General features: G+C 46.6%; 1 protein-coding gene across 4 annotated transcripts in view; it reads left to right on the top strand.

The window, feature by feature from the left end:
* The window catches only part of LOC141265501 (MARVEL domain-containing protein 3-like), an 81,339-nt gene that overhangs the window by 19,453 nt on the left and 40,209 nt on the right, over positions 1–21,677 (top strand). For 3 of the 4 annotated variants that reach the window (XM_073678665.1, XM_073678662.1, XM_073678664.1), the window contains 2 exons: positions 8,659–8,894; positions 14,714–14,889. In XM_073678665.1, the coding sequence (XP_073534766.1) occupies positions 8,755–8,894; positions 14,714–14,889 (316 nt within the window). In that variant the 5' untranslated portion in view covers positions 8,659–8,754. The remainder of the gene's footprint in view (positions 1–8,658; positions 8,895–14,713; positions 14,890–21,677) is intronic. The other variant, XM_073678663.1, reaches the window with a different exon arrangement.

Raw genomic sequence — 21,677 nt, 5'->3', positions numbered from 1 at the left:
TCTACTGTATGAGTGCTCCCATAAACTACTTCCTCCACCCACACCCACTACTGGTTCCCCCTACCTTTGGTTTCCCCCCACCCCAGCCAGGGTCATGGCTCATCAGAAAACTACATTGCGTCTTGCCCCTCCTGCTGGCGTGGGGTAGTGTAGTGTTGGATGTAGGTGTTGGGGTTCCGTGCAGCACTCCCTCCTTACCTGAGAGAAGAGAAAGGGAGACCCCACACCTCTGGGTGAGGTGCAGTACCTCTGTGGCGACCGAACCCTCAGGGGTGCCACACCGGTGGGGGATATCACGGTGGCTGGCCCGGTCCGTGGCCCAGGGCGGTCAACAAAAAGGGGAATTATTTATAGGGGATTTATAAAGTGTTTGTGATGCCACCTGTGGAATGTGGCCAAATGGAGCCGCCGCTGCGGAGCAGTCCTCTGAGCCAGATGTTAGGGCAGCTTATGATGGAACGGCTCCCCACAGGTGGAGCAGCAGGCCTCAGGGCAGTGAAGCAAGCGAGGGTTGCGCTGGGCGTTGTAGTGCAGGGAGGGCAAGATGGCGCAGCTGAAATAATGGACGGAGGCAGTATGGTGCAGTCATCCGAGTCTTTACTCACAGTTCTTATGAAAGTTCCACTGGTGCACTGTACGGGTGCCAGCCTCCCACGACGAGCTGCGCTCACCAGGCAGGGGTTCAGCTCTTCCCCAGGCAGATTAGGAGCACCTGATGGAACCCCGCTTTCTTGTGTTCCTAGCTAGACCGTCTTCACGCTGGGTCTTCTCCCTCCTGCCCTGCGCTTCCCCGCTCTCATACGGGGCATACGGGTGCTGTCCCGCAATCGCCGTACCCCCTGGGATCCATTCTTTAGATCAGAGCCTACTCCTCTGCTCCCCTCCTGGGCCTCTAGGACTGGGCCCTACTTATGGAGCAGAGCTCCTAAAGAGACTTTGCTCCCTGACTGACTTCATCCACTGACTAACCTGCCACCCTAAGATGGCTTCCCTTTATATATCTACTGTCAAAGTTCTCCCCTAAACTTCTTCCTCCACCCACACCCACTACTGGTTCCCCCTACCTTTGGGTTCCCCCCACTCCAGCCAGGGACAGGGCTCAGCAGGAAAACACATTGCATGTTGCCCTTCCAGCCGGCCTGGAGCAGTGTAGTGTTGTATGCAGGTGTTGGGGTTCCGGGCAGCACTCCCTCCTTACCTGAGAGAAGAAGATACCACACCTCTGGGTGAGGTGCAGTACCTCTGTGGCGACTGAACCCTCAGGGGCGCCACACTCCCCCCTGGTAAAACACAGCACGTCCGTGGGCTGGAACAGAGTAAAACAGGGTATATTGCAGACATGCAAATTTTTAGATGCATCACATATAAGATCATAAAACATAACATTTCTTCCCTTTTTGGGAGGCACTTTTTCTTGAACGTTACAGGTTATTGTTACACTATAAAAACATTTTTAATAACATTCTGTAACAGGATGTCCTTTTTACTTCTGAAACTGGTGCAAAGGTAGCAGCAGGAGGGACCCATCCGCAAACCCTCAACGTAGGCCCTGGGCGTGGCTGCAGGGCATAGGTGATCCTGGTGCTGGACCACGTCTTCCGCCACGCCAAACGGGTTTTTCTTCTGAGGTCACTTGATTGCACTTATAAAACCAATAGGAAGCACTTTTAGAAGTGCAAAACTATATACAAAATAAGTTTTTGGCTGTTCATAGTCCCCAGCCTGGAGTCTATATACCCTGACGGGTAATTATGCAAACACACTATTAGAAAAACATTATTTCAACTTTAAATTACTGTACCCTTACGGGTGTCTATATACATTTTTAGTCCCACCTACTAGGCTAGTAGTGGGGTCCCCGCCTGGGGTACTTCTGATTTTTGCTGGCTGACCCAGCCGGGTCATCAGCTCTTGGTGGCGAGGGTTTGGTCTCCTCCACCACCCTGTGGACATACGGCAGGGCCATGGGTATCACTGGAGCCACGACCCCCGCTGGTGGGGCAGCCGCTCCGGCCTGAGCAGCACCAGGCGCAAGTTAAGCATCAGGAGCGTTAACCGGTGCTCTGGCATTTTGCTGGTCGTCGGCCATGGTTGCGCCCCCCTAGTGAACCGTAGCCTACCTTCTTCACTTTTTATCAGGTAGGCCGCAGCTCCGCGGGCGACGGTCTTCCTCCAGGACCTTGCGTCGCTCGCGTCGCGTCTGACGTCAGAGCGTCCTCTGGACTCCTTCCAGGACCTGACGCTTCCAGGTTCGACGTCAGGGGCGGGGCGTGTGCTGGGCTTCGCGCGCTTCCAGCGGTTACGCCTCTCCGATTCCCGCGGTTACTCCCTTCTTCTTCCCGCGCAGCGACAGGAAAATGGCGGATAATGGCGGTAAACAGCGGCAATTGGCGGGAAAACTTCACCACAGTGAGTATTAGTCTTTTAAGGCGCACAGTACCCGGTGGCAACGAGCACGGGATCCTGTTCGTGACGCCAAGTTTGACGCGCCCCCAGAGCCGTGGGGTACTCGGCAGCCGGGCCTCTGGATCCGGCGGGGGATATCACGGTGGCTGGCCCGGTCCGTGGCCCAGGGCGGTCAACAAAAAGGGGAATTATTTATAGGGGATTTGTAAAGTGTTCGTGATGCCACCTGTGGAATGCGTTCAAAGGGAGCCGCCGCTGCGGAGCAGTCCTCTGAGGCAGATGATAGGGCAGCTTATGATGGAACGGCTCCCCACAGGTGGAGCAGCAGGCCTCAGGGCAGTGAAGCAAGCGAGGGTTGCACTGGGCGTTGTAGTGCAGGGAGGGCAAGATGGCGCAGCTGAAATAATGGACAGAGGCAGTACGGTGCAGTCATCCGAGTCTTTACTCACAGTTCTTATGAAAGTTCCACTGGTGCACTGTACAGGTGTCAGCCTCCCACGATGCGCTGCGCTCACCAGGCAGGGGTTCATCTCTTCCCCAGGCAGAGTAGGAGCACCTGACGGAACCCCGCTTTCTTGTGTTCCTAGCTAGACCGTCTTCACGCTGGGTCTTCTCCCTCCTGCCCTGCGCTTCCCCACTCTCAATCCCGCTCGGGTGCTCTGAGGTCCCTCCTGTCTTGCTGGAGTTCCCAGACCTGCTTGACCCTCACGGAGATTAGAATAAGGCTGCGGCAACTGGTCTATGAAAGCCAGAAGCCTCCGGTTTTTCCAGCCGAGACTTGGAGTTACACGACTGGTCCAGGGGCCGGTCCCCTTCTTGCGGCCTACGATCCCTCTGTCTTCTGACAGATTCGGGGCGTACGGGTGCTGTCCCGCACTCGCCGTACCCCCTGGGATCCCTTCTTTAGATCGGAGCCTACTCCTCTGCTCCTCTCCTGGGTCTCTAGGACTGGGCCCTACTTATGGAGCAGAGCTCCTAAAGAGACTCTGCTCCCTGACTGACGTCACCCACTGACTAACCTGCCACCCTAAGATGGCTTCCCTTTATATACCTACTGTCAAAGTGCTCCCCTAAACTGCTTCCTCCACCCACACCCACTACTGGTTCCCCCTACCTTTTGCGTTCCCCCCACTCCAGCCAGGGACAGGGCTCAGCAGGAAAACACATTGCATGTTGCCCTTCCAGCCGGCCTGGAGCAGTGTAGTGGTGTATGCAGGTGTTGGGGTTCCGGGCAACACTCCCTCCTTACCTGAGAGAAGGAGATACCACACCTCTGGGTGAGGTGCAGTACCTCTGTGGCGACTGAACCCTCAGGGGTGCCACACATGTCCCAATGTCTCCGAACTTGGATGGGAGGAATGTGAAAGTCCTATCAGATAATGCTAAAGCAGTAGCATACATAAACAGGCATGGAAAGACAAGATCCCCCTCCCTGATGTCCATTTCATTTCAGATTTTCTACCTCACAAAGGTCAATTTTATTTATTTTTTTGTCCCTCTCTGCAGTTAACTTGAAGGGGGTAGATAACTTGCCAGGTCTTCACACAAGTTTTGTGGAAGACCAGACATAGACATGTTAGCCACAAGAGAGCAAAAGAAGTCCCAGTTTCTTCTCCTTTTTAAATAACGATAAGTCCAGGATAGTAGATGACCTTTCCCAGTTTTGGAAGGGGTTCAAGGTTTACACTTTTGTCTGTGTCTAAAGGCTATTTAAAAGATAGGATAGGATTTAGCCAGGGTAATTCTAAAAGCCCCCTTTTTGGCCAAGGTAAGTTTGGTTCAGATGGCTCAAGAAACTCTGTATTTCAGATCCATGGGTTATCCCTGTCAGGAAAGACCTTTTGTCTCAGGGCCCTGTCTTTCACCCAGTAGTGGAAATGCCCCCTTGCGGCATGAAACGTGAAGAGAGACTGTTAAAATGAAAAAGCAGGGGTTGATCTGACCGGGTTATTTCTACCCTCCTAGCAAGCAGGAAGATTACTTCTAGGATTCAGTAGAGGATTTGGAATACCTTTTTTAAATGTTTGGGTCAGCCCGTGGACGTTTTTCTTAAGGATCCTAAATATTTGGTTCCTCTTTATTTTTTTTTGTGTAGGAGAGTCTAAATATGAACTTGAATCTTAGTACTATTAAGGCACAGATCTCAGCACTTTGTGCGCTTTTTGATGTTAGAATTTTTGATCGTCCTTGGATCAAAATAATCACTAAGGCCACTGAGATATTAAATCCCCTGATGGAAAATAAATCCCCTCCATGGGAATTTAAAGAGAATGCATCCACTTCTTTGTTATTTTAATATATTACACACAAAATGATAAATACTTTTCTAAATATAAGTAATTATAAAATCAGCAGGGGGCGATCATAGTATGCAAATCCAACTACCATATTTTTCGGACCATAAGACGCACTTTTTTCCTCCAAAATTTTGGAGGAAAATGGAGGGTGTGTCTTATGGTCCGAATGTTGGGGGGGGTTGTATATTTATGTGTGGTGTGGAGGAGCGGGGCACAGGAGGCAGCAGCCGCCCACTGCAGCCTACACTGTCCCCGCTGCTAAAGAAAATGAATATTCACTGCTCCCCACACCCATGGGGCGTGGCGAGCACTGAATATTCATACTCCTTAATAGCGGTATACAGTGTAGCCGCGCTGCAGCTGCTGCCGGCTATCTCCTGTGCCCGCTGTTAAAGGCATGAATATTCAACCTCTCTCCACACCCATGGGCATGGGGAGGGGGTGAATATTCATGCCCTTTAATGAGCGGGCACACGAGATAGCTGGCAGCAGCAGCAACCGCAGCGCGGCTCCGCTGTGTGCCGGCTATGAAGGAGAGTGAAGTCACTGCTCCCCGCACACACAGTTTCGGCGTGGGGAGCAATGACTTCTGGCAGCTGATCTCTCCTTGTGAGCCGCGCATGGCAATGACGTCATGCGCTGCTCACATGGAGAGATCAGTGCAGGCAGACAGGACGCAGCGCTGGAGGAGAGAAGAAAAGTGAGTATGAGTGTTTATTTTTTTAATGTGCAGCCTGATGGGGATTAGGGGGACCATGCATACTAGGACAGGGATTAGGAGTGCCATGCATACCAGGACAGGGATTAGGGGTGCCATGCATACCAGGACAGGGATTAGGGGTGCCATGCATACCAGGACAGGTATTAGGGGTGCCATGCATACCAAGACAGGGATTAGGGGTGCCATGCATACCAGGACAGGGATGAGGGGTGACAAGCATACCAGGACAGGGATGAGGGGTGCCATGCATACCAGGACAGGGATGAGGGGTGCCATGCATACCAGGACAGGGATGAGGGGTGCCATGCATACGACAGGTATGAGGGGTTCCATGCATATCAGGATAGGTATGAGGGGTGCCATGCATACCAGGATAGGTATGAGGGGTGCCATGCATACCAAGATAGGTATGAGGACTTGCCATGCATACCAGGATAGGTATGAGTGGTGCCATGCATACCATGATAACAATGATTGGTGTAATGCATACCAGGACAGGGATGATGGGTGCCATGCATATCAGGATAGGTATGAGGGGTGCCATGCATACCAGGATGGAGGGATGCCAGGCATACCAGGATGGGGATGGGGACCACATATAAAAGGAAGGGGGTGGCATATATACCAGGATGGGGGATATTGTCAGAATTGGGGGACATTACCCTATACTAGTGTCAGCAGAGGACCCCCTCCCTCTTAAAAGTGCATCATGACCACATTTTTTGCATAAAATTTTTATTTTTTTATTTTCCTCCTCTAAAACCTAGGTGCGTCTTATGGTCCGGTGCGTCTTATAGTCCGAAAAATACGGTATGTGTTGAAAGTTGACACTAGCTCTCAGCTTGCCTGGTACCATTATATCACTACCCGGCACGGATACAGGGCACAATATCTGATAGTCTACCGATATTACAGTAGGGTGCAGCACCTGGTAAGATTTAACTAATACCTGCACAACCAGATTATAGTCAAGAGCTTACATGTAGTCTGTAATCATGGAGACACAAAACTCTGCAGAAGCTACATGCACAAAGTGGAATTATATTTTATTAATAAAGCCTATTATCAATCTATCATAAATTCTGTCTGATAGATATTAGTACAAAACAATCGCTGATGGTACTTATTTGTATTTTTTTTCTTTATTTGTAAAAAGAAGGATTAAAAATTTTAAATAAAATGATTAACAACTTAAAAAAGACCATTTCAAAAATTGCTTCTTTTCATTTTAGATGTATATAAGCATATTTATCTGAAAATCTATTGAAATAAGCAATAAGTGACATAATAAGGAATACTAAATTACCTACCAACGAGGTGAATAACCACAACATCAATAAGATTTTTAATGAAAGGTATAATTTTATTAATGCATAAATATTAAAATTGATAGGGGGCTGTGCACCAAAGAAAGTTCACGGACAAAACGTATGGGAAATGGGTATTATAGCAATAATAATAATGTAGTATTCTCTAAAATTATATATATATATATATATATATATATATATATATATATATATATATATATATATAACACATAGCAAAAAAAGAAACTTTCAGCCTATAAATAAAGGTAATAAATAAGTAATAGACCACGTGGATAAATAATTCGATATGGTGAAACAATCTGCCAAGTAGTCTTGAGAAAGCTACCGAGCGAAACGTACGTCAGAGTCCTGGTGTTTTATATGCCTGTGGTGTTCTCTTTATGGTATGTTTATTACTGGATAGCAACTAAGATTTGTTTCACTATATTTAATTATTTATCCATGTATTCTATTACGTATTTATTACCTGTATTCATATGCTCGAAGCTTCTTTTTTGCTATGTACTATATATGTCATTTTAGAAGATACAACACTATTATTATTATTATTGTTACGCCCAACGGTGGAGCAAGTGGATTTGTGGCAGGTCGTGACTAAGCAGTTACCTTGGTGTTCACTGGAGCCTCTGGTGGTGAGGTCAGGCTTGTGCGGCGGGTAGCTGCCAGGTATCACTCCAGGGTGGCGTCCGGCATTAGCAGCTGACCCCAGGGGTCAGATTAGCTGACACTGATTAAGGCTCCATTCAGACTTAGTAGGTTCAGTTCAGGATCACTGACACGGAGACTCAGATCGGAAAACGTTCAGATACTGGCCGCACCGGGACAAGGGGACTTCAGGGACAGGACTGGTCGCACCAGGACCAGGGGACAATGTTCAGAAACTGATTGCACCGGGACCATGGGACTTCGGGGACAGGTCTGGCTGGACCAGGGGACAATGTTCAGGCACTGGCCGCACCGGGACCAGGGGGCATCAGGGACAGGACTGGCCACACCAGGACCAGGGGAAAATGTTCAGAACTTTGGCCACACTGGAACCAAGAATTTGGGTTCAGAATTCTGGCTGCACCAGGACCAGGGATATTGGTTCAGGACTGAGGCCACATCGGGACCAGGGGACCTCACAACTCACTGGTAGCACACATTACTAACTAAAGATTCAACTCATTGCTTGGCGACTCCCCTAAAGGAGAGAGAGTCTTCTATAGAGGATGACTCCCAGAAATTGGTTGGGAGCCATCTTACATGTGCTGCACATTATACTAAATGCCTCTCAGCAACAAGCTGAGGCCATTTACAATATATGCACGCGCTGCCCCTTTAAGAGCAGGGGAGCAAACGCGCACCACTGGGAACTGCAGCAGGCACACAGATCAGGAATTAACATGTAGTGGTTAGTGGGATAATGAGTAAGTTGGCATCCCTGCATGGAGGGGGAAGGGGACACCAAACAGGGGCGCCAGCAATAGCACTACAATTATTATTATTATACCCATTCTCCATACGTTTTTTCAGTGAACTTTCTTTGGTGCACAGCTCCCCACTAATTTTAATATATTTTTGATCTATATGTATTTATAAGATTATACTTTTTTATTAAAAATCTTATTTGATTTTGTGGTTATTCACCTCGTTGGTCGGTTACTTGGTGTTCTCAATTTGAATAACCACTGATAGTGATGTTATATTACTTATGTTATGGTGAATTTCTATAATAAGGAATTCGTATCACATAAATATGTAGGTCACCTTAGTTAGAAGTCATATAAATATGAAATTGTATAATTGCAACTATGTGGATGGCGCTAATGAAAAAGAGAAATATATTACAAGTACCACGGGATGTGAACCGAAGTCATACACATGGTATTAATATGTTGTGTTTTTGCTAATTGTTGTGCAGCAGATGTATCTCATAAGACATGTCATTCTCAACTCAGCGCTGAAAGGATTGTGACTGTGGTTCTGAGAGCTGGTCCTGTGCATTCCGTGACCTACAATGTCTCACTCTCAAAGAAATGTAACTAGTGATAGGAACCCACCTTCTCAAAGATCATACAATGACCGACCAAGAAGGGAACGGTCCAGCTCCAATGGACAACGGAATGGAGAAAGGAGAGACAGAAGATCACAAGACAGGTACAGAGTTTAGAGTCATCGGACTAATAGGATGTTGTATTTATGGCCATGATGGGATTTTACTTTAATATGTTGCTATGAGGACCATTATTTTATAAAACATTATTCTAACATGAAGTTTGTTGAATATGTACATTTTTCCTTGTTTTCAAAAGTAAAAAAAAAAAACACAAATCCCTTGGCTTCTGTAAAATCATGTGTGGGGTTTGATCTTGATTATTCTGTATTGTATTAAGTATTTGACTCCTATAATAGTCTCCACAAATCTACCATTTCTAATACGTATATTAGAGGATATTTGCACTATATAACAGTATTAATTAAAAGGAGTCTGTCACTAAGTTTGTCGCCTAATCTGAGAGTAGCATAATATACAGAGACCCTGATTTCAGCGATGTGTCACTTATTGAGCGGTGTGCAATAGTTTTGATAAAATCACTTTTTATCAATGGGAGATTATCACTCAAAGAAACCTGCTTCCATGTAGTCCTCCTTATTCATGAGCACCCAGCCCCTACACAGATTGGCAGTGTTCTGCCTATGCACAGTGTAAACAGAAAGTTGTCAATAAGCAATATGGACGGGGTTATATAGAGCTCAGAATTCAGAGAACTGGTAGACCTGCAACAGATACAACAGTGATTTTATCAAAACTGCAGCAAGCAGCCCAGTCAGTGATACTGACGCGCCCCCTGGGCCATATTCTTTATGGGAATATCCGGAGCCGGATCAGATGGGGGTTGTAGTCTCCGAGTGGCTGTGACCCGGTCCGTGCCCAGGGTGTCAAACTCAGTTGTATGTGGCAGTCCTACAGATGTTACTAAGTTCTTAATGTCGACTACGCCACCCGTTGTGTTGCGGTCACTGTGGCCGCCGCTGCAGCAGGGTCCGCTGAGGCTGGTGGTGTAGGTGCAGCTTTGGTGATATAACCCCCAACGGGTGGGGTATAGCCTCAGGGGGATCAGGTGCAGAGGATGGGAGTTGTGGCGATGCAGTGTAGACGGCAATCAGAGACAGAGTCGGGTTATGCAGTTTAGGATGTTTACTCACTGCTGATGTTCTGGTCACTCCAGCTTCGAGTGACCTCCCGAGCCGTGCTGCGTCCACCAGGTTCTGGATCCAGCCAACTCCCAAATAAGTCCGGAGCGTGACCCTGAGCTCTCCTTCTGTCCTTTCTCTGGCCGTCCCCACTATTGATCCACCCAGGTCCAGCTCCCTCGGGCCTTCTGTTGGGAGACCCTTGGCCTTGGGTTCCCTGACCCTCCTCGTGGTATGCCTTCGTGGTGGATGTGGTGGGTGACCGTGGCAAACGCTGCCCATGGTCTCCGGTCTCTGGCTGGGGAGTGTTTTTGCCCCCACCAGCTTGGGTTCCGGTACCCTGTGCCGACTCTTCACCCGGGGATTTAAGTTGGGTTCTTGGAGTCCTTTTCTGCTGTTTCCCCCTCTGGGTCTCTCTCTCTCTTCTCCTCTCTCACTCTGGGTCTCTCTTCTCCTCTGCTCGCTGACTTTCTCTCTGCAACTGACCCTGTTCTTAGTTGGTGCCCACCTTATATACACCCTCTATGTGTGAGCTCAGGTGACCAGCACCCAATGAGCTCCTATCTTTACCCAGGCTGCTCCCCCTATCTGCCCCTACACTACTTGGGATGTACCACCCCCCTCCCACTCCAGCCAGGAACAGACTCGGTCGTACCTGCACATTTCTAAGTGGGAGTACCGTCGGTCTGCTCCTCGGAAATGGGATGTGTGTAGTGCATGCAGCCTACCGAGCTCAGTCCCACACTCCATCCTTACCCGGGAGTGGAATATCACACCTCTGGGTTGAGGTGCAATACCCCTGTAGCAGCCGAATCCTCAGGGTGCTACATTCCCCCCTGGTAAATCACAGCACGTCCTCGGGCTGTAAGACAAAAACATCACATAACATACAAAATTTTTCATAAACATATAAAATATATAAAACATTATATATATAAAACTTTCTCGTCGCCTCTGGCTCCTCCTCCGGTCACTGTGCAACGTGTGACCGGGTACAGTGCGACAGTCTTTCTAGAAAAATGGTTTTCCTATAAAACCGGTAGGGGGCGCTTTAGGAAGCGCAACTATGTACAGGGATATGGCCGCTCTCAGTCCTCGGCCAGGTAAGGAGGGAAAGGGAATGGCTGCTCACAGTCCTCAGCCTGTGGGATTAAGGGTAAACGGGTGAACAGTTCACATCAGCTGGTCCCAACGGGGACTATATTTGCAGTAACAGTTTCTTTATACCCCGATCGGGTAACTATTTACAGCACCTGCTCCGCTGTACTCAACAGCGTCTTCCTCCTGCTCCTTCTTTGGGGATCTCAGCTTCAGACCCGTCCGGATCCTCTTGCTCTTCCTCCTCACATCGCAGCTCCTCCTCTGTCAGGCGATGCACATGGAGGGCGTAAGGTCCTTTGGCACACTTGTGCCGGGTAAAGGTGACCTCGTCCCCGATATAAAGGTCACGACCTCTGTGCCCCTCCGGCAGATGGGACTCCACATCTCTGCGCGTGACAAAGACGTCGCCGGGGGTGTTGTGGTCTCTGATGAAGCCCCACCCATGCTGCATGTTGAACTTAATTACAGTCCCGGTGGTGCGGGGACTGTGCGCTGCACGGGGGTCCCTCCTGGTTCGGCTCTTCTGCTCAGCGCTCCTTATTTGGGCCTGTTGTTCCCGGACCCGCCTCTCTCTCCGCTCCCTCGCAAACTCCTCAAGCTGCTGTCGGCAACACTCAGCACGCTCCGCTGCAGCTGCCCTGGTTTCCTGAGTGAACCCCATTAGGTCTTCTCCGGTGGGGTCCCACTCAAATTGGGTCTCTTCAAGCGGGGGCGAGATCCTTATCACGGGCTTCGGAGCCGGAATCAGGGGTGCACACATGGCCCCAACTCTCCTCTGGTGCTCCAGTTCATAATATTTCTGGGGCCAGATGAAAGGCTGCCCGTCCGGCCACGTGTGCTGGGCAAACAAGTCCTCTCCCAGACGCGGCACCCTTGGTTTTACGGGTGCGGGCGCGGTGGTGGTGGCGCCCGGGTTGCCCAGGCCTTGCGGCCAGGCCTGGGGCACCTGGAAGGTGAAGGGCACCGTTAGGACGGCGGCGCCCTGGGCTACCTGGCCTTGCGGCCAGGCCGGAGGCTCCGCGGAGGTAGGGGGCGCTGTTGGTGCTGCGACGCCCGGGAATTCTAGGCCCTGCGACCAGGCTGGTGTTACTTCCTGTTTTGCCACGCTCGGGGTCGGTGCGCATGGCGTCACAGGGGTCGCGGCGGTGGCTTCCGGTTGGGGCCTAGTCTGCGTCGGTGACATGGCGTTTTCGGGCACAGCAGGGGGACTTTCGGGCTCTGCGACGGGGAGCTGGGGCAGGTAAGCGGTGTCCCGGTTTGGGGTATAGACGTCCCCTTTACCTGCCTCCATGCGTTCGGCTCCCTTCTCGGCGCCGTCTCCGGCCTTGGGTCCTCCCGCGCCATCCTCAGAGGCGGTCTGTCTCCTCATCTTGGCTGGCGTGCTCCGGGTCTTGGTTTGCTGGGCCATCTCTCGGCTCCACTCCGCCAATGTCTCTCGCTGTACCCGGGCCATCCTCCGTGCGAGGCCCTCCAGAGCTGTCTGTGCACACTCCCGGTCTCGGGGGAGCTGTGCAAGGACCTCCACTAGGCCTAGTGGGGTCGTGGTTTCCAGCAGGCTCCTGACCAACGGGTCGGTGCTGCTCTGCTCTTCTTCCAGCAGGCTCCTGGCCAGCGGGCCGGTGCTGCTCTGCTCTCTCGCCATCTCCGGGTGAGCTTCTCTGCTACTCTTCTCCAGGCTTCCTGCCTCCGGGTGCGCTCGCTCCAGACTGCTCCAGGCGGCACCCATCTTCGTTCTTTTCTTTCGTCTCCTCCCACTCCGAGGGCGGTCCCGGGGCCACTGGGTGACTGTCAGCTCCAGGGGCGGTTCTTTCACGCTGACAGACACCTCTAGCATCACAGTCTCTGTTGGTGGGGGCGGTTTCCACTTTTGGCGCCATTCTCGGTCCTGGCCCACGATGGGAGGTGGCCTCTCGCCACCCTCTGGCACGCCCATAATGGCGTCCGCTCTTCCAAGGCGGGAAACCTTTGGAAATGGCGGGAATCGCTTCCCAGTGGCGGGAAACTCTGCAGATGGCGGGAAAAAGCTGTTAATGGCGGACAACCGGCGGGAATTGACTGGTGATGGGGTCCGATGGCGGGGACCCTCCGGAACCGGCAGGAGACTTCTTCTTGAGGTAAACTTGCACTTTCCTTCAGGCACGCAGTACCCGGGTGTTGTGGGCACGTAATCCTGCCGACTACGCCAAAGTTGACGCGCCCCCTGGGCCATATTCTTTATGGGAATATCCGGAGCCGGATCAGATGGGGGTTGTAGTCTCCGAGTGGCTGTGACCCGGTCCGTGCCCAGGGTGTCAAACTCAGTTGTATGTGGCAGTCCTACAGATGTTACTAAGTTCTTAATGTCGACTACGCCACCCGTTGTGTTGCGGTCACTGTGGCCGCCGCTGCAGCAGGGTCCGCTGAGGCTGGTGGTGTAGGTGCAGCTTTGGTGATATAACCCCCAACGGGTGGGGTATAGCCTCAGGGGGATCAGGTGCAGAGGATGGGAGTTGTGGCGATGCAGTGTAGACGGCAATCAGAGACAGAGTCGGGTTATGCAGTTTAGGATGTTTACTCACTGCTGATGTTCTGGTCACTCCAGCTTCGAGTGACCTCCCGAGCCGTGCTGCGTCCACCAGGTTCTGGATCCAGCCAACTCCCAAATAAGTCCGGAGCGTGACCCTGAGCTCTCCTTCTGTCCTTTCTCTGGCCGTCCCCACTATTGATCCACCCAGGTCCAGCTCCCTCGGGCCTTCTGTTGGGAGACCCTTGGCCTTGGGTTCCCTGACCCTCCTCGTGGTATGCCTTCGTGGTGGATGTGGTGGGTGACCGTGGCAAACGCTGCCCACGGTCTCCGGTCTCTGGCTGGGGAGTGTTTTTGCCCCCACCAGCTTGGGTTCCGGTACCCTGTGCCGACTCTTCACCCGGGGATTTAAGTTGGGTTCTTGGAGTCCTTTTCTGCTGTTTCCCCCTCTGGGTCTCTCTCTCTCTTCTCCTCTCTCACTCTGGGTCTCTCTTCTCCTCTGCTCGCTGACTTTCTCTCTGCAACTGACCCTGTTCTTAGTTGGTGCCCACCTTATATACACCCTCTATGTGTGAGCTCAGGTGACCAGCACCCAATGAGCTCCTATCTTTACCCAGGCTGCTCCCCCTATCTGCCCCTACACTACTTGGGATGTACCACCCCCCTCCCACTCCAGCCAGGAACAGACTCGGTCGTACCTGCACATTTCTAAGTGGGAGTACCGTCGGTCTGCTCCTCGGAAATGGGATGTGTGTAGTGCATGCAGCCTACCGAGCTCAGTCCCACACTCCATCCTTACCCGGGAGTGGAATATCACACCTCTGGGTTGAGGTGCAATACCCCTGTAGCAGCCGAATCCTCAGGGTGCTACAATACAACTCGGGAATCAGGGTCTCTGATCCTACACCATGCTGCTATCATATGGGCAGCAAAAACCTAATTACAGATTCCCCTTAAAAGACAGGGTTGAGAAGGCCACCACTATATGAAAGGAAACTTAGAGTAAAGTGAATCTACTGTGAAGGTATTGTGCTTTAGTACTGCTTTTGCTATTCACCATAGTAACTATGAAGCAATTTGTTGTGGAAGGTGTAGATATATACGGTTATAACGGTGGAAGAATTTTTCACAAACCCAAGTAGTAGCTAAACATTTTATAATACTTTGTTTTCTACAGATTATCTTCACAAGCACCAGTAAGAAGTCAACATTCACAGCCGCCCACCATCATATCTGAATATCCTTCAAGACAAAGTAAAGGATCTTTTCAACAGTACAGTCCTCCTAGTCATAGGCGGCCCTCACAGAAGCAGAGCTTCTCAGAAAAGTGCTCCAATCTTTGTTCGAGAAGAGGTATGTCATTATTTTAAAAATAATTATTTTGATGAATAAGGTTGTATATCTGATATTACTTGTCAATGATTGTGAGACTCTAGGTATATATAACTCTATTGCGGTCCCCTTAAGTAAAGTGCTATAAAGCGATAGTGCAGCAGTGTAAACCTCCTCAGTCAATAAAGCAAGATGAATTTTTGGAGCTATTTTACTAAAACAATAGTAAATTGCACATTTAAAAGACTTACACCTTACCCTTAACCGTAAGGCCAATTTCACAAGACCAGCATTTACAGTTCAAGTAAGGCCCATGATGTCCAAATTGGCCGAGGTCTACTGACACAAACTCAACAGCCTCATAAGCTTATACATAATTAGGTTGTTGAGTTTGGGTCAAGAGGCCAGCAGGCGATCCAGAAATTGCGAGCCATACTTGGACTGTGATTATTGGATGTGTGAAGCCAGGCTAAGTCAGTGTCTTCAGTCATGACAGTGGTATTAACTAACCAAAGATATCTATTATTGAGCAGGTCTGTATGGTCTCTCGAAATTTCATTGGCAAAGATAAGTCATTAACTGATTTATTTTTACTGTGATAGGAACTAATGGTTGTTTTTTTTTCATTAATAAATTCAATGAAATTAGTCTAGTCTAGTATTCTCATAAATAGGCTAGGGAATTTTGTTGAGAGGTCAGTTGGGGTTTCCATCACTTTTGAAGGCAAAAATAGTGTATCGTGTTCTTATCTTCAAAATCACATGACCTCAAGGAAACTCCTACGGGCCACTTTGTAAGTAAATAAAGTCCATTTGAACCCATGGATCCACGGATACTTCATGGCTTTCAATGTGAACAGTGCCTAAAGTGACTAATACACTGATATTGCTGAAGATAAATGAGAGCATTCAGGAAGTACCAGAGTGTTAGCACAAGACACACAATGTAAGTGGCCAACTTTAGGAAACAGTGGGTGAAGTATTGGGATGAACAGAAGCAAAAATGCTGCTCTGAATTTCATTGGAGATCAGCAATTGTGAGAAAACAGCACAAGCCAAACAGAAGAACTGCATCCAATGCCTGTAGCAGTAATTGAATGCTGACAGACGAGCAGCAGTTTGTCCTATTGTCAAAGTAATAATGCATTTGAGAGTACAATAAAAAGTATGGGAATGGGATAGAAGTGGCCCAACAAAATATTAAGAAGTTGCTCATGGTAAACTGGAAGCTAAATGCATATGAGGCTGGTTGTTAAAAATGGGTTATAATTATTTCAGATTTTTATAATCTTATACTACAATATATATTCTATAGTGTCCGATGAGCTACATGCCATGAATATGACATACAGTTATATGAAAAAGTTTGGGCACCCCTATTAATCTTAAGCTTAATGTTTTATAAAAATTGGTGTTTTTGCAACAGCTATTTCAGTTTGATATATGTAATAACTGTTGGACACAGTAATGTTTCTGCCTTGAAATGAGGTTTATTGTACTAACAGAAAATGTGTAATCTGCATTCAAACAAAATTTGACAGGTGCATAAGTATGGGCACCTCACCAGAAAAGTGACATTAATATTTAGTAGATCCTCCTTTTGCAAAAATAACAGCCTCTAGTCGCTTCCTGTAGCTTTTAATGAGTTCCTGGATCCTGGATGAAGGTATTTTTGAACATTCCTCTTTACAAAACAATTCCAGTTCAGTAAAGTTTGATGGTCGCCGAGCATGGACAGCCCTCTTCAAATGATCCCACAGATGTTCAATGATATTCAGGTCTGGGGACTGGGATGGCCATTCCAGAACATTGTAATTGTTCCTCTGCATGAATGCCTGAGTAGATTTGGAGCGGTGTTTTGGATCATTGTCTTGCTGAAAGATCCATCCCCTGCGTAACTTCAACTTTGTCACTGATTCTTGAACATTATTGTCAAGAATCTGCTGATACTGAGTGGAATCCATGCATCCCTCAACTTTAACAAGATTCCCGGTGCCGGCATTGGCCACACAGCCCCAAAGCATGATGGAGCCTCCACCAAATTTTACTGTGTTTTTTTGCCGCCATGCATAACGCCTTTTTGTATGACCAAACAACTCAATCTTGGTTTCATCAGTCCACAGGACCTTCTTCCAAAAAGAAATTGGCTTCTCCAAATGTGCTTTTGCATACCTCAGCCGACTCTGTTTGTGGCGTGCTTGCAGAAACGGCTTCTTTCGCATCACTCTCCCATACAGCTTCTCCTTGTGCAAAGTGCGTTGTATAGTTGACCGATGCACAGTGACACCATCTGCAGCAAGTTGATGCTGCAGCTCTCTGGAGGTGGTCTGAGGATTGTCCTTGACTGATCTCACCATTCTTCTTCTCTGCCTTTCTGATGTTTTTCTTGGCCTGCCACTTCTGGCCTTAACAAGAACTGTCCCTGTGTTCTTCCATTTCCTTACTATGTTCCTCACAGTGGAAACTGACAGGTTAAATCTCTGAGACAGCTTTTTGTATCCTTCCCCTGAACAACTATGTTGAATAATCTTTGTTTTCAGATCATTTGACAGTTGTTTTGAGGAGTCCATGATGCCACTCTTCAGAGGAGATTCAAACAGGAGAACAACTTGCAAGTGGCCACTTTAAGTAGCTTTTCTCATGATTGCATACACCTGGCTATGAAGTTCAAAGCTCAATGAGGTTAAAAAACAAAAAAAAAGTGCATTAGTAAGTCAGTAAAAAGTAGGTAGGAGTATTTAAAACAAGAAAATGATAAGGGTGCCCATACTTATGCACCTGTTAAATTTTGTTTGAATGCAGATTGCACATTTTCTGTTAGTACAATAAACCTCATTTCAAGGCAGAAACATTACTGTGTCAAACAGTTATTACATATATCAAACTGAAATAGCTGTTGCAAAAACACCAATTTTTATAAAACATTAAGCTTAAGATTAATAGGGGTGCCCAAACTTTTTCATATAACTGTATTCTCTCTAATGATAGCTGTTACTATATTGAGTTGGTCAATGTGTACAATTTTGTATTTGGACTTTTAGATCACACAAATTATTTATGTGCATGTACACATATATGTATGAATAGTGTGGTTTATTTCTAGCTTCTTCTTACCTTTCTAATCATATCCACTACTTTAATAGTAGAATAAACACCAAACAGCCATAAAATTACAGCCACTGAAAGGTGAAATGAATAACATTTTTTCTGTCAATAGGAAGTATATATAATAGATATTACATCCGTTTCTAAAGTTAGTAACATAGTAACGTAGGTTGAATAAAGACCTAGGTCCATCAAGTTCAACCTTCCTCCCCCAATTGTATATTTGTCTAATTTAACTGTAGCCCACAATGTTATGTGTATCGAGGAAATCATCCAGCCCTTTTTTAAAAGCTGTTATTGTGTCTGCAGTTAATACCTCTTGTGGTAAGACATTCCACAGTCTGACTGCTCTGACTGTAAAGAACCCTTTCCTGTTTAGGTGCCGGAATTGCCTTTCTTCCACCCATAATGAGTGCCCCCTGGTCCTTAGTATGGTCTTTGGAAGGAATAAGTCATGTGCTAGTCCTTTGTACTGACCACACATACAACCCCTAGCAAAAATTATGGAATCACCGGGCTCGGAGGATGTTCATTCAGTTGTTTAATGTTGTTGAAAAAAAGCAGATCACAGACATGGCACAAAACTAAAGTCATTTCAAGTGGCAACTTTAGGGCTTTAAGAAACACTAAAAGAAATCAAGATTAAAAATGTGGTACTCAGTAAGGGTAATTTTTTTCAGTCCAAGCAGAGGGAAAAAAATTATGACATCACCATGTAAATTTTCATTTCCAAGACTAACACTTGCATCAAATTAGATCTGCTCGTTAGTCTGCATATAAAAAGGAGTGATCACACCTTGGAGAGCAGTTGCACCAAGTGGACTGACATGAATCATGGCTCCAACACGAGAGATGTCAATTGAAACAAAGGAGAGGATTATCAAACTCTTAAAAGAAGGTAAATCATCACGCAATGTTGCAAAAGATGTTGGTTATTCACAGTCAGCTGTGTCTAAATCTGGACCAAATACAAACAACATGGGAAGGTTGTTAAAGGCAAACATACTGGTAGACCAAGGAAGACATCAAAGCGTCAAGACCGGAAACTTAAAGCAATATGTCTCCAAAACAGGAAATGCACAACAAAACAAATGAGGAACGAATAGGAGGAAACTGGAGTCAATGTCTGTAACCAAACTGTAAGAAACCGCCTAAAGGAAATGGGGTTTACATACAGAAAAGCTAAACATAAGCCATCATTAACACCTAAACAGAAAAAAACAAGGTTACAATGGGCTAAGGAAAAGCAATCGTGGACTGTGGATGACTGGATGAAAGTCCTATTCAGTGATGAATCGCGAATCTGCATTGGGCAAGGTGATGATGCTGGAACTTTTGTTTGGTGCCGTTGCAATGAGATTTATAAAGATAACTGCATGAAGAGAACATGCAAATTTCCACAGTCATTGATGATATGGGGCTGCATGTCCGGTAAAGGCACTGGGGAGATGGCTGTCATTACATCTTCAATAAATGCCCAAGTTTACATTGATATTTTGGACAGTTTTCTTATCCCATCAATTGAAAGGATGTTTGGGGATGATGACATAATTTTACAAGATGATAATGCATCCTGCCATAGAGCAAAAACTGTGAAAACATTCCTTGAAAGAAGACACATAAGGTCAATGTCATGGCCTGCAAATAGTCCGGATCTCAATCCAATTGAAAATCTTTGGTGGAAGTTGAAGAAAATGATCCATGACAAGGCTCCAACCTGCAAAACTGATCTGGCAACAGCAATCAGAGAAAGTTGGAGCCAGATTGATGAAGAGTACCGTTTGTCCCTCATTAAGTCCGTGCCTCAGAGACTGCAAGCTGTTATTAAATACAGAGGTGGTGCAACAAAATACTAGTGATGTATTGGAGTGTTCTTTTGTGTGTTTGTTTTTCATGATTCCATAATTTTTTCCTCAGAATTGAGTGATTCCATAATTTTTTCCCTCTGCTTGGTCTGAAAAAAATTACCCTTACTGAGTACCACATTTTTTATCTTGATTTCTTTTAGTGTTTCTTAAAGCCCTAAAGTTGCCATTTGAAATTACTTTAGTTTTGTGCCATGTCTGTGATCTGCTTTTTTTCAACAACATTAAACAACTGAATGAACATCCTCCGAGCCCAGTGATTCCATAATTTTTGCCAGGGGTTGTATATTAGGGCTCCCCTCTGATGCGTCGTTTTTCTAAGCTAAACAAGTTCAACTTTTCCAACCTCTCATCACATGACAGGCCTTCCATCCCTTGTAATAATCTAGTTGCCCGCCTTTGAACCGACTGAACATATCTGACTGAAGTTGATATGTTGGAAGCAGAAAATATGGGCAAAGCGTCCTTTTTTGGCAGCGGTATTTCAGAACGATACTCCTTGCCACACTGAAAAATTTACTCAAGAATGGCTTGACAAACATGACAAAGAGTTCAATTTGAAGACTTGACTTGTCTTCCAAATTCCTTAGATGTCAAAATGTTCGAACCTCTGTAGAATGAGTCTTTTGCTGTACAAGGGGGACGATACAATATTAGGAAGTTAATGTTATGGCTAATCGATGTATGTTAGCGTGCAATGTCAGTAATAGGGGAGCAGGAAATACAATGCATGGTGAAGAATTATTCTCATGTAGGGTTACGTGGCAGTCAACGTGAGTTATTAAATACCATAGAGAAAATTAAAGCTGTGCCCCTCAGGCATTTTTTTCCCCACAATGTTACCTACAACTTGTCAAAGACATATTTTTATTTTAACCATTTTCTATGAGATTTCTGAACAATTTGATGCCAATGGTGTTTTTGGCAGACCAACACCCCAATATCGGATATTTCTTGTATGTCCATGGCCAAATTTATCTGGATAGTTTGCTGTGTAGCAAACACCGGTATGTGGAAGGCTGGCATTGTTACCAGGCAGATATCTGGGCTTGTAAAACCCATCTTGCTAAACATATTTTCACTTGTCAAGTGAAGGGTGGGCTTGAAACCCATTGTGAGTCTCTCACGCATGGACCCACATATACCTGAAGCAAGGAAATAAAAACTCTACTTTTAATATTCAAGAGTTAGTGCTTGAGATATGTAGAGGGATCTACATTTTCATTGACAATTATTTTATAACCTTCTTTTTTTTCTAAAAAAAAAAAAAAAAAGAAGTTGTAGAATTTTGCTTTTAAAGATGTAATTGCCAGTTCTTGCAGAAATAATCAGGCATACAGTTAAAGGGTCTGGGCATGACTGTTAAATTCAACAAGATTTAATTTTGTAATCTTTATTCTCCTTTTTTTCAAGCATTTCTTAAGTTTTCTCAGAATTAATAATTAATAAATGTAGAGTTGCAGGAGTTGTGCTGGTGTTGTAGACATATCGCAGGAAAATCCACTGAAGGCAACTGAATCCAGACCATTGTGCAAACAATTCAAAACACATTTATCTTATTGCTTCAATATGGGACCACACATTTTACAAGTTATTAACCATTATTCTAAACAATGGGGCTCAAATGTAGCTTCATTGTTTCGCCCTCTAATTGCGGTAAACATTGAAAACTAGAGAGACAGAAGTATATGTAAGTGGTGATAAAATGAGGAAGGTTTTATCACAGTTAATAAAGCACATAAACATTGTTATCCGTGATCTCGAATTTCCATCTGCTCTTCCGCAGTCTTCTTTGTTCTTCAAGTCTGAAGCATTAACTATGCTTTCCATTGTTATGGTA

The sequence above is a fragment of the Phyllobates terribilis genome, unplaced genomic scaffold (assembly GCF_046119375.1).
Source record: "Phyllobates terribilis strain yellow unplaced genomic scaffold, ASM4611937v1 Scaffold_4__5_contigs__length_816908805, whole genome shotgun sequence".
Lineage (NCBI taxonomy): Eukaryota > Metazoa > Chordata > Amphibia > Anura > Dendrobatidae > Phyllobates > Phyllobates terribilis.
This window is presented reverse-complemented; position numbering and strand designations above follow the sequence as displayed.